At 43.2% G+C, this 13,212-nt stretch overlaps 1 protein-coding gene across 2 annotated transcripts in view; it reads right to left on the bottom strand.

Moving 5' to 3' along the window:
• Positions 1-8,996, bottom strand: part of rps6ka1 (ribosomal protein S6 kinase a, polypeptide 1) — a 43,901-nt gene extending 34,905 nt beyond the window's left edge. The window contains exons 1-2 of one of the 2 annotated variants that reach the window (XM_040137300.1): positions 8,305-8,996; positions 227-271 (exon numbers count right to left, since the gene is read on the bottom strand). In XM_040137300.1, coding sequence (XP_039993234.1) covers positions 227-271; positions 8,305-8,367 — 108 coding nt within the window. In that variant the 5' untranslated portion in view covers positions 8,368-8,996. The remainder of the gene's footprint in view (positions 1-226; positions 272-8,304) is intronic. The other variant, XM_040137302.1, reaches the window with a different exon arrangement.
• Between the last annotated feature and the right edge of the window lie 4,216 nt (positions 8,997-13,212).

The raw sequence follows: 13,212 nt of genomic DNA, 5'->3' as shown, positions 1-13,212 counted from the left end.
GAATTTGCCCTTTGATGGAATTTCTCCTTCATAGAAAAGCAAAAACAACAGCCAAGAGGTCTATGCAAGAATTGTGTCCAAGTCCTCATTCTAATTCATTGGATGTTAAGGTGCATGAATATGAATGGGTCACATTTCTGTGTGTGTGTGTGTGTGTGTGTGTGTGTGTGTGTGTGTGTGTGTGTGTTTGCATTTGTGTGTCTTGTGTTCTAGAGAAGCCATGTACCTTGAGACCAGCCGTGAGTCCGTCCTCAGCTGTGCTCTGGCCATTCTGTCAAGAAAGCAGACGTGAGAAACAGTCAGTGTGTGTGACAGTGCATGTATCATATGTGTGTGTGTAAAGAAGGGAGACACAGAAAGAGAGGGAGAGAGAGATGCAAGAGAATATTTGCAAGCATGTGTGGGTGGCAACAGTCCATTGTATCCAGCTATTTGCTCCTCCACTGGCAAACCTAATTATCCAAGGCTGACACACAAACGCACATCCTTCATCTGCTCCCCAGTAGGTAAGTCTTGCCGAAAAGGGTAATCATTATTATTTGTAAAACAATGGCTTGCCAAAGGCGATTCAGAAAATCAACACGTTGTTGACACGGCAGAAGTGGGTGGCTAACGTTGAATGTACGGTGGGATTTCAGTCAGATTAGAACATTAGATGAGCATCTCTCGTACACAAAGTCAAAGAACAGCAAGGAGAACGATAAACAGAGGATAGAGGTGATTTTGGGAGATACCTTTGATGTAATTTTTAAAAAGCAGGGGGCATTATGATGTCAAATCAAACTAGGATCACTTGTTATTGCCCATGTAAAGTCTATAGAGGCTAGACATCAGAACATCAGTAAAGCGGGTTCTCTAGCAGAACTGATGGCATTTGTACAATTAGCGAGGACTTGACTGATCCCAATTGGAGAGTGAGCACTTTTTTCTAACTAAAGCGAGGCCTAGAATATCAGTCCTGGATCCATTACAACCACATATTGGAGGCTGAAAAACATTACCGGTTGAACGTATAAAATTATTACTTGTCTTAATATTATCACACACACTGTACATTGACGGGTATTTTCTGTTAATTCATTCATATATTATCAGACGTACGTACGGTTAGGTTACAGATATTGCAGTGATGGGTCGCATTTTTTAGAAGTCCCCCTCTACTCAAACTTTGTTTTTCTATTATAGTTACTTCACTTGGATGTTTGACCACCACTGTGTAGAAAGATGAATGTGCAGGGTTTAACACTAGAGGGCTGTTTTCACATTTACCTACTGGGGGGGGGGGGGTCCCTCTGTGCTTGTTTTAAGTCTGGCATGCAAGTAAAGCACGACTTTGTGATATCACAACCAGTTTGGAAGACAATATCCAACTTACTTCAAGGGCAAATACACCTGAGAATGGACTTTTAAGTGAAGTAGAAGACAGCTTGTGTCCAGCAGTTAAACTTTTGAAATGAACAATGTTTACAAATGCATAGATGAAGGTGTAATTTCACGAATTTTGTTGAAAAGCTATATCAGACAAACTACTATTCAAAGCAGAGTATTTTTAAATGTCTTAAAACAGTTCAAGAGGGTATCTCTCAATAATAAAATTTGTATATAACCAATTCCAGAGGGCTGTGTATGATCAATGAGCTCAATTTCATGGTGAAAATGGTGAATAACACGCCATGGTGTTCAACTGGTGTTTTTCACTTTTTGCATCATATAATAGGAAACAGTATCTTCCACTTTTTGCTGAAAAATGATGTCTAAAATGTGAGTGATTCTAAAGTGGTGTCCCAGCAATTTAGTATTTTACTTCCATAAAAATTGAAGAGACTGATTAAAAAAGAAATCAGTGGAATTGACTGACTTTTAGTTCCTACTATGGGGCAAACTCTGAAAACACAGGATCCTACATTTCCCATATTGCAACTCCACATGCAACTGTAACTAGTAAATTAACTCTGACATGTAAAATTGGTGGAGTACTCCCTTCACAATGTAGTCTTGCACCACTGATGAATGTGAAAATAAATCTCTGATGATAACTGACCCCTTCCAATTATCAAAGAAACTCTCCTGGGCCCAGAGTCAAGAATTCTGGCCAAGTGTGAGAACACCCTAAATAACAACTCCCCCCTTTTTCCGCTCCTTGCTTTGTTTTTCCATTACGGAGGGGCGACCCTGAGGTTGTTCACTTCCTCCATGCCCTCTTCCTTTAGACTGCACAAAATAAGACAGGCAGTCAACACAATGACAAGCAGTGGCCTTAACAATCAGACACTAAACCAAAAGGGTATAGAGTGTGTAGAGACCCTGAAGGCGCCAGAGGCAGTGACAACGGAGCAGCTTTGCCGGGCTCTTAAACACTGAAGGGAAAAAAGGCTACCTGAACAGAAAGAACACAGACTGTGGATCTAATTTACTGTCACTGTAATACTTCACAATACATTCTCGTCTGCGCTGCAAGATTGGATTGTTGTTGATTGTTTGACAACTGGATGTACTTCCTTATTTTCTGCTTCGAGTTTCCCTCTAGCAACAAGCAACAGCTATAAACTGGCTGGGCGCTACAACCACTGGCATTTTTACAGACCAACGGTTCATCTAGTTGGACTTTAATCGTGATCTCAAGGGAGGCAATTTATTATAGCCAAACTGTGCCCGTCATAAAAGCTGTAAGAGACGTAATGTGAGGTGGCATGGGGGAAATGGAAGCAATTAAGTGGCCAAGTGCAGCTCAAAGTCAGATGTGTTTTAGGAGTGATAGTTTAAAGAAAACAAAGAGGAAACTGGCAATGTGTGTTGCTATGATGAACTCTGCAGACACATTTGATCTCACTTTAAGAAACACAGTGTTCTCACTTCCCACTTCACTCCACTTTCTGATCCTTTCCCTTATCCTCCCTCAGTGAGGTGTATGATGTTGGTTTTGTTTAACCCACTGTGGTGAGGACCAACTGTGGGAATCCTAAGTGAGTCAGTGCAACCGTCTGGGTTTGTGTGTGTGTGTGTGTGTGTGTGTGTGTGTGTGTGTGTGGTCAGCCATGCCTTCCCTATGTTGCTGCTCAACACATTTCAACCTCATTAGCTCTGCATGGTTGATCCAAGTGGCCCAGTTAATGGTGCCTTCCCTCCCCTCGGCTTCCTCAATGAGAGCACAGGCATGCACACACGCACACGCACACGCACACACACACACACACGCACACACACGAATATACTTGAAGTCGAATACATTAATAAACAAACATGATATCATAAAAATAGTAAGGAAGTATAAAAATTAAATTGTATAAACACACATGTAGAAAATATTGTACAAGATGCAGACAACTTCACAAGAAGAGTTTCATAGGCCACATGCGTACTGTAAACACACCAATCTATTGACCTAGCCAGAGCCAGACAGGAGAACTTTTAATTTCTCACAGGCCCCCACATGATTAGACAAAGTAAACAATCTCAGAGTGCTGGCGGTGTGTGTATTTGATAGATATATTTGGGTTTTAAGACGTAAATTAAAGGAGCTCTGCCCTGTAACTAGGTAACTAAGAAACACAATAACCATATGTTGTCGGTGTCTGTAATCCTATCTGCCTAAATTTCTCGTAATCTAATTTGACAGTGAGTATTCACAGCAAGTCACAGTACTTTAGTCCTCTTTTGGTCAATGCCAGAAAATGGAAGTAGCTAATTCTTTTTGTCTTTTCTAGTCTGTGCTATAGGGTTTCTCCCTAACATCAGCAAACACAAAAGTATGGAGAGAAGAAATTTGATTTTTCAGCACCAATTCTGCTCTGCTGCTACAAGTATGAATGTGGACTGACGACGTACACTCTTGGCTTCACTTGCATATGAACTTTTCACTCTAAAAGTCAATAGGAATGAGAGCTCACTTTTTCAGGGCACCTATCAAGTAAAGGGCTGTGTTATCACATGCCCACCCAGCCCTACTCCACTCCCACAACCCTGCTTAGATGTTCCTCAGGTCACACCCAGATTAGCTGCGTCTAAGCCTACACGCACGCACACACACACACACACACACGCACGCACAAGTGCACGCACGCACACACACACAGGCACAGGCACAGACGCAGCACAGCACGAATGCGAACTTGGCATGCAAATTTACACAAGTACTTGAGTGTACCAAGCTGACCACACCTAGCTAACAAACATGGCACACATTCTGCTTATCATCCCTACTTTCTCCTCTACATGTCCCATTATGTAATGAAGAAAAAGTCTCCACTCTAGTTGCTTCACGTCTCCTTATCTCTCCTTCACCAACTAGGCTTGTACAGTCCTACTTTATAAATCCTATATGAATACATAGACTTTTACCTTTTACTTTGCTCTGTCTTTTGAAATAGGATGAGGGTATCTAAAGTACTTTAGGCGACATTACAGAATGGTTTGAAGCCCCACATACTCAGTAGGCAGATCTGATCATTTAAATCCAGACTGGGAACTAAATTCTCACTTAACATTGCTATCACATCAACTCATTTGTCGTCTTAAGGACACTAGTAGGTGCAATTGGAAAGCTTCTTGTTTGAGGTAGGAGTTCAGGTTGAAAAAGTGAAATGGCAGGTTCAAACTAGCCAATGCAAGGAAATGACAGGCTAGCAGAGAAAATAAAGCATTCGAGGATGAACAGGTTGAGAACTGATATGCAATGAAGCAATGACCATTGCAAGGAGTATGCCACCGTACATGTCCATTTTGACCATACTATCCCCACAGAGGGAAGAACCACAAAACCTAACCAGCTGAAAGTATCCTATCAAGCTACTGTATGAGCAGAAAAAAATTGGCAAATCAATGCCGTAGCAAGAGCAGGCAACATAATCAGCTTTTTCCATTATGAATAAAGTGGGAAAGAGCAAACTACCTAATAAACACTTTAGGACTTGGTTACACAACATAGGTGTCCATTCCTGGATTAACACAGAAAAGGTTGGAGTTTTTAAGAACCTAAATATCATTCATTGAATTCACCCCCTTCTGGACCTGTGACACCATGGAAATTTTTGTAAGTGTAAGTTTGAGTGCCTCTGCATTACCAGCATAATGATACAGCTGCAATGTTCTTTCATCATTTTTTCATTTAACATTCCCATGTGTGAATCAATGAAATTAGACAAAATAAGAAAGAGTTTGGGTTTGGCAGGGAAGGGAATTTTTTTTTCTTTTTTTAAATCAAGGATAAAAGGGTTAAAGGAATGTGGATCCATTTAGCATATCTGTACTGGAAATCTGTGATAAATAAATACTGTCAGAAGCCTGATTCAGATCCTTTGGAGGACCTGCCTTAACCTAGTAATGGCAGTGACCTCTGCAGGTGGTAGTGACTAAACGGGGACAGGATTGGCATGATTCGTTGAAGTGCCTTTATCAGAGATGATTCATTGAGGATTAGTTCATTCAAACAGACGTGGTTTGGTGAAGAATAAGAGGACTTACCCAAATAAATATATTAGAATAGCTCTCTTTGCACATTCATTTTTTTGCCCGCTTTGCTTCAAGCACAAAAAGGCACTTAGTCTGATTTCCATTCGGGACACCTTCTCTGCTTCCAAACAGAAGCACTCGCATAAAAAAAGTGATGGGGAAGCAGACATCTCATCAGCCAGCATATCACAGCACACCACTCTGTGCTTCATGTGTTTTAACTCATGTAGATGAGAAAGATGTTTTTATGAAACACTGATGTATTTCCCCTTCCATCTTCTATTTTCCAAATCCGCCAAAAGTGTGTCTCTCTGTCTGTCCCATCTGTCCATATGACTAGTTAGACTACCATTGCTGCGCCTCCCTTTTGACTCTCCCAACATGTTTGCTGGCATGGCCTCCATTCTCACTTGCTCTTTATGCTCAATCAATCTTAGCCCTGAGCCGTCTCTCTCTCTCTCTCTCTCTGTCTCTCTCTCTCTCTGCCATCGGGAACCAAATTGTGCAGCTGGCTGGTAGGTTGGTGACAGAGATAAATGGCAACGATCCCACTCTGACTGGCAGTGACTGGTGTGACCAAATTAATTACAGATAGCGGATTTTGGGGGCCAATACTGAGATATGGGAACAAAAATAATTTCTCCTTAGGATATATAGGCTGATATTTACACATATATACTTAGTTTCTAGCAAGAATCTCACAAATTTGTTTAGTAGAGAGTTGTGAGCATTACACGTAGCAAAGGCAGAGTATTTGCACAGTATTGAGCCAGGCGCTCTTCACAGGCTCTGCACCACCATCTGTTCAGCTGTGATATGCTACTCACCCAACTTACATACTGCAGAGGACTGTAAATAGCAGAGTCTGTTGAACCAACTATGTCAGGAGGACACTGTTTCTAAATTATCTGAGGGGCTTCTTTCTGCCTACTGTGCATGTTTTTCATTCATCACATGCACCAATACTGATATTACTCTGCTCTAAAATTAAATGTAACAACTGTATCTCTACAGTCAGTCTACAAGTACACAATCAATATTGTCTACTTCCTTGATAGTGGTAGTACTCTTCTGATTAACTGCATGGCTTAATGAGTCAAGATTCATTAACTTGTCTTTAGTATTTAATCAATTAGGCCTCACGTTTAATGAGCGAATTCGGCAACCAATTTTCGATCAGGTATTTGCAAATCATTTCGGGAGCATCTTTTTCCTCTTAGTGCTGCATTTGTTACATTTCCACTCCCATCCAATCAAGATGGTTGTCCAGGCCGAGAACTTAGCCTCATTCATAGTCACACTCATCTCCTGTGAAGCTGATTGAGGACACCGTGTAATACTATGCACAGAGCTATTCATCGTTGAGATCAGACACACAATAGTGTGGGTATCAAATGCTCGCATCGCCTGCTTAATTGGCAGACTAATTCAAAAGACCAATTTGTACAGTGAGTGTTTTTTTTTCCCCCCTTAAAACCAGTGGAGCCTAATGCGCCACAGGTTGCCTCTACGCGGCATATGTCTGCTCATAAGAACCATAATGTGGCAGATGCATGTTCACTAAGAAAGCAGTCTGTTCAAGAGGCAGTTGAGTAGTTCATGAATAATGATGCTGCATCAGAATAATAGGGATCTGGACAACATTAGGGCCACTATTCTCTCCTTCTTACCCTAAATTCTACGTGTTCTGAGGTGTATTTACAGAAAATTGTAAAATATTCAATATTTATTAGAATCCATGCTCAACAATGTCATCCTCTACCTGCTGTGTAGTAATCAGACACTTCTGACATCAGGTATGTTTAATTAAAACTGTGCAGTGGAAACCCCCCCACCCACCCACATACACACACACACACACACACACACACACACACACCCAACCACCCACACACACTCATACACTGGTGGCAGAAGGTCAGGTGCCAGCATGTTTAAACTCTACGGGAAACCATTAATAAGCATAAGAAAAGAAGAAAAAAAAAAGAACTCATTCTGTAAAGTAAAACTCCACTAACTCTAAAATAAAGTGATGATTACACTGTTGAATTTTAAATGTATTGTTCTGATGGCTTAGCTTGTCGGCTAGGGATAGTTTAATGATAACACCCCAAGCGGAGGACAGTCTCTCACTACCCTTACATTTTTGATGCCATGTATGAAAAGCCCTTACACGGGAAAGGCACTGGAAACCACTCTACAGGTGAGAGCAGTGACCGATAGTGTTGATGAGCCTGTGCGCACTGCGTGTGGATCAAAGACTGGTCCTCTCTGTGGCTCCGGGCTTTGAAATTGGCATTTCTTGTTAGCCTCAGTTGAAAGAGGAGTCTTGTTAATTTGAGCTCTTTGAGAAGCAGTGATGGGAAATGATGAAACATCTCCCTGTGGTTAGGACAGCCAATCACAGCCTCTAACAGGCCTGTGCACGATTGTTTCCGACAAACTGAGTGTCAGTGAGGATGCAGGACGCAGACGGACATGTCCTCTATTAAATGGACCGTCAATTCATCTCATTGTGATTTACCCTGATTAAAAATACATGCTTCAATTTTAAACACGGGGCATACACTATGAATTGTTCATGAACTCTGTTCACCCCCAGCTTTGTATGCTGCCAAAAGTCTAAGTAAACCAGCAGAGCGGGCTTTCCACCGTTCTGGTAACTTTGCTCTCGATCACCTGGACTCTCCTCTAGAAATCACCTTAGATTGGTGTCGGATGTGCCCATAAAAACGACCTCAACCCTCGTTCGCCATTTTTAATTTCACCTGAACCCCGAAAACCAAGCTGAGCTGAAGAAAAGCAGCTCGAGCCCTGCAGGCGACAACGGCGACGACACAGTTCACCGCTCGTTACCTCAGTTTCAAGCTGCACCAGTTCCATCGTGGGCCATGGCTCCGCGATCTGTGCGAGAGGCATTGTCGCCGGATTTTCGGTTCCCCCTTCGGCTGCTCAAGTGGCAGTTTGGCCTCCCAGGATTTTCTCCCCTGCTCGCGCCTGTCAAGTGCGGTTGACCGAGGAAGCGCCTCGCTCGGGTCCCGAGTCCAGGTGGAGCAGATTTATGGGCACTTTTGCTCTCCGCTCGGAGGGGACGACGCGCGGGCGGGCAGCCGCTTGCAGGCACAACCGAGAGGGTTTCCAACCACCGTAGTCCCTGGACTGGACTCGGGCGTCGCTCGGCCACTTGTGTGCGTTTGCTGAGAGTGGTACTCCAACCGAAAACAACGCCGACACTTAAACAAACCCCTTGGTCCTCCCAGGTACGCGCGTCGGCTGCTCGGGATTTGGGGTTTGACAAGCGGGAGAGGAGCGGAGAGGCGAAGAGAAGAGAAACTGTGTGATCCGAGCTCCTCTGATCGGGGAGCCTAATCCCACCTCAAGGAATTAGCCAGAGTCCGCGCTGTCTTTGCTGTCGACGCCGTACCCAACGTCTTCCTCCCCGTGGGCTTGTGGTTTCTCCCGGTCAGAAGGGGCAAGACTTGGCTCTGTCCGCCCAGGTTCCCCACAGTTTGCGATCATGCGCGCAGGGGACCTCGGTGTGGCTCTGTAGTACGAGCAGGCTCCAGCCCGAGCTGCGATTGGTAGACTCCCCCAATAGGGGCCTTTTCGTCCAGCCCCCTTTTCTCCTCGCTCCGCCCGGGTCTGATCGCGCCATCATCCGGTGGAGAGGTGGACTGCAAATACGTAATGCAGACCGGAGCCGGAGTCTTGCCGGTAAGCCCGTGGTGCGGCAGGTGCATCAGAGGAGCATGGAGCCTCTGCGTTCAGAGGAAAAGCTGTCAATCATCAGCGGCAGCCGCAGAGCCACTGGAGAAATATGCGGTTGCATAATATCTCCTGTAAACTTGGAGTGATCACAGAAGAGGGAACTGCAGGACAATGCAGCGCGCAGCTGACTCCTCATGTCTGGAGTGGCCCTGCTTTTTTTTCCCCAGGCTACAATATGTTTTTAATTTCACGAAAATATATTCAGCGCCCCTTACCTTTATACCCACATCACGTCTTCCTCTAGGCCTAAAACAACACATACTGTTGCAAAAATTACATAATAGGTTACACAATAAATTTAAAAAATAGAACAGAAGAGGCTAGAACTTTGGGTCGTGACCAGTGCTGTTTGATTCTGTCCGGACATTACATTGATGCAGCAGCCTTTTCATTGATAACTGCACTTGTAATGGTCCTTGTAATCCTCAGTGATATTAACCAGCCCTCCACCTTCACCACTTCCACGCCTCATTCACCCCCGAGTGGATTTTGCTCTTGGCCAGCTTTGGTTACTATTGGCAACTGGAGAACATCAAACCGCCTCGCCATGGATGAATCACATACATTTTTTTTTTAATTCAAATTAAGATGAAACAAAAAAAATGGAAACAAAAATTAAAAATGAGGTGGGACGGAAAAGGGAGCTTCTGAATCGGTGCCTGTCTTTTGATGGATGTGTTGTATATCCCAAAACGCTGCTGCTGCGTTGGTAAAGGTTGTTTGTGATCCCAACCTGCCATAGCCAATCTGAGCTTTGGTACAGGTTGAACACACAGATATAATCAGTAGAGGAAAACGCCTCCCGTCTTGTGTAATTGTATATCATGTTCCTGACACATCTGTGGCTTTTGGACTTTGTATGCCAGGTGTTAAAAATTCAACACCTTGTCTGTTCACTCCAGAAAAACTGTCACATTCGTTCGCGTGTGAAGGTCTACTGCACTTCCAACGAATTCATACATTCGTTTATTTTTCTGTATATCACATGACAGTATTTCTGCGCATGCAACATGCCTGCATGAGCCATAATTTTGAAGTCAGGCTACGTCTACATATGGACTCAACAGATGTATATTAATGTTTGTTTGTCGGCACCTTTTCCTCCACATTTTCAGACAACAGGGGAGGAGAAGAAAGTCAATGGAGTGAGAAAAAGAAGGACGCTGTTTACCTTTTCCCTTCAAAGCTGTTACGGGTCGATGTGCGGCTAATTTATCCTCTGACTAAACCGTACCAACCTGCTTAAAGGGTGGTCGGAAGGTCACCCTCCCAACCTAGGGGGAGGGTTATCCATCACGTTCACACTGTATGTAATATTCAAAGTCAGTGTCATCCCAGAGCTCACATTAACCCATCGATTTGTCTCTATGATGGATAAGCAGCTGCAAAGGGAACACTCATGGCACCTCATAATGCTATATTGGTGTGTGTTATTTAGTGCAGCCATGCAGCAGACTATTGGTCATTTTTTTTCTCTTCTTGTCTCTTCTCCTCTCCTCTCCTCTCTCATCTTCTTTCTTCTAATTATTTTTTCCCCTCCTCTTCTCTCCAAGTGAACCAGTAGATTGATGCTGGACATTGCTCACTGTTTATGGCTCCTCCTGTGTGCTATGATGAATTCCAGACTGTCAGCTTGATCTTGTGGCGAAATTTAAGGGTGTGATAAAGACAATTTATGGGGATGAATAGAAAAGAAAATGGTCTCGCAGGGTGAAAAGTCATGTCAAGAATCCGGGGAATTGGGAGCATTGCTTCCCCAAAATCAATACATCGTAAGAAGTGGGTCGCTAGTGGCTGGAAAAGAGCCTCTTGTAAAAACAAGCAATCTACCATAAGATACGCTGATTCTGATAGACACGTTGATGTTCTGTGAGATCTACAGTACATTGCTATTCTGACTGCAGGGAATATCTTCTTTTTATGATGCTGCACTGAGATCACAGGTGACAGCGATGACTCAGAGGTGTCTCCCGTCCAGTGAGAGAGACCCCAGGGATACCCTACCCCCAACATTGGCTAGGAATGAAGCCTCATGGGAATATGACTCAGTCCTGCTCGACATGCATTTGCAACGGAGACTCCGCCCTGACTTATTGGTGTCCTGGCGCAGAAATGAAGTCTGTTTGTCGAGGAGCTGTCGAACACATGCATTAGCGGAGCTGTGACCAAATACAAGGGGAATTCAGTCCCCAGACGGCAGCCTGCAAATTAGATAAACCGATGCAAATACGAGACCTTTGTTTAGCCTCATTTTCAGTATGAGCTGAAACCAGAGAAGTGGAGGAGATGGAGAGTGATGCTGAGTATGTAGAAGGAGAAACAATGCCTTTCCTACTCACTGTTATAGGGATGAGTAAACCTGAAATGCATCTAAAGCAGATTAAAATAGAGTTTATGTGTCAGGCGAAATGTTTAGTTAATCCAAGGGATTCACTTATTGATGCAACGCAGGCACTAGGAACTGACTCCATTTAGAGATATAACAGTCCCAGTATTGCAGCGATATTCTAGATATAGCTGATATACAATACAGATAAATGCAGGAAGCTGATGCTAATGGTCATGGTTAACCCATGAATAACTTGTGCTTCATACAGTAAATTTCATCTTAGTACACTTTGTTTGAGTTCTAGATTTAATATTCTGGGTGGGTCAGGTTTCAGCAAGAGCACTTACAGACCTTTGATAATAATTCCTGCTTAGCCGAGCTGAATGAGCACATGTCTGCAGCGCAAGGATCAACACCATCAGTAGCGCTGCAGCATAGAACAAATTAATTAGCTGCTCAGTAATGGAGCAAGGGTAATTGCCCAGTTTCTGCTGACTGACTGCGGCAGGCGAAGATGATATTATAATCATTCAAAATTCACTCTGGGTCTGTGCCATACAGTACAAATAGTGTTATTGTCTTTCAAACATCTGTGGAATCATCATTTGTCACAGAAATGGCTGCAAGGGACACTGTGGCTGCAGATGGACTGGGGAGTAATATTGATCGATAAAAGAAAAAAAGAGATCAAGGGGGAGAGAAACAAAGACAGTCTGTAGATGTACAGTGTAAAACACAGTTTTCCATTGTTGGTTGTTGTGTACAGTCTTGTTCTTCTTTGTCACAAACACTATCTTTTGCAGTTATCGCTTCTAATGCAAAACAGTATCCGCTGACTCCATACACACGACTGTAGTATTGGGTGTGCTGTCAAGCAAAAGCAGCATGTTGAGGCTTGAATTTGTGTCTCTGGTATTTGGGCTGGGCGAAAAGGCAGACCGCGCACAAGGTCTTTATGGAAAACCACCTCTGAGACCAAGTTCAGCACAAGAAAGCCACAGCAACACATCGCCGTGTCACCGATTTTCACTGTGAAATGGCTCAAGCCATTGTAAAGTACTGGAACATTCCAAGTCAATAAGTATGCCCTTTTTTTAGGCCGGAAACCAAGAAAGCTAAAGAGAAGCATAAACTTTAATCAGTAATATGTCACACAAATTGCTGCTATCACTGGAATAAAACCAGTGCCGTATACTGCACAATAGCACAGAGTCATACTGGACACCTTAAGCGGCAATGGGCAAGAATTGAGCAGTACATTTGTTTTCCATCAACTAAGATTAGTCTTGATTTTCTTTCAGGCTAGTGAACTGATGCCTTACGTTCAAGCTCAGTTATTTTCCTCTCACGCTTTCAGCAGAAAACATCTTGACTCAGCAGAGGATCAATAGCTGTTCAGTCGGCATTCAGAATGACTAAAACTCGTTTCCACTACTCCAATCTGGGCGCTACAGTCGTATTAATATACTGCAGTTCTTCTGTTTCATTTGTTCTTTTACACTTTGAAATACAACCATCTATGACACAGTGCTTTATGTCAAACCACGTAGATTTTAAGCAGCTATACACTAGGATCCTATCTCATGTAACCGTTTATCTACAAAGACATAACAGGAATCGTTTTTTGTGTGCAGCTCAACAGATTTTCTCTAAATATTTGAAGATAC

The sequence above is a fragment of the Xiphias gladius genome, chromosome 10 (assembly GCF_016859285.1).
Source record: "Xiphias gladius isolate SHS-SW01 ecotype Sanya breed wild chromosome 10, ASM1685928v1, whole genome shotgun sequence".
Lineage (NCBI taxonomy): Eukaryota > Metazoa > Chordata > Actinopteri > Istiophoriformes > Xiphiidae > Xiphias > Xiphias gladius.
Note: the sequence above shows the minus strand (reverse complement) of the source record. Positions and strands in the feature narration are given on the sequence as shown.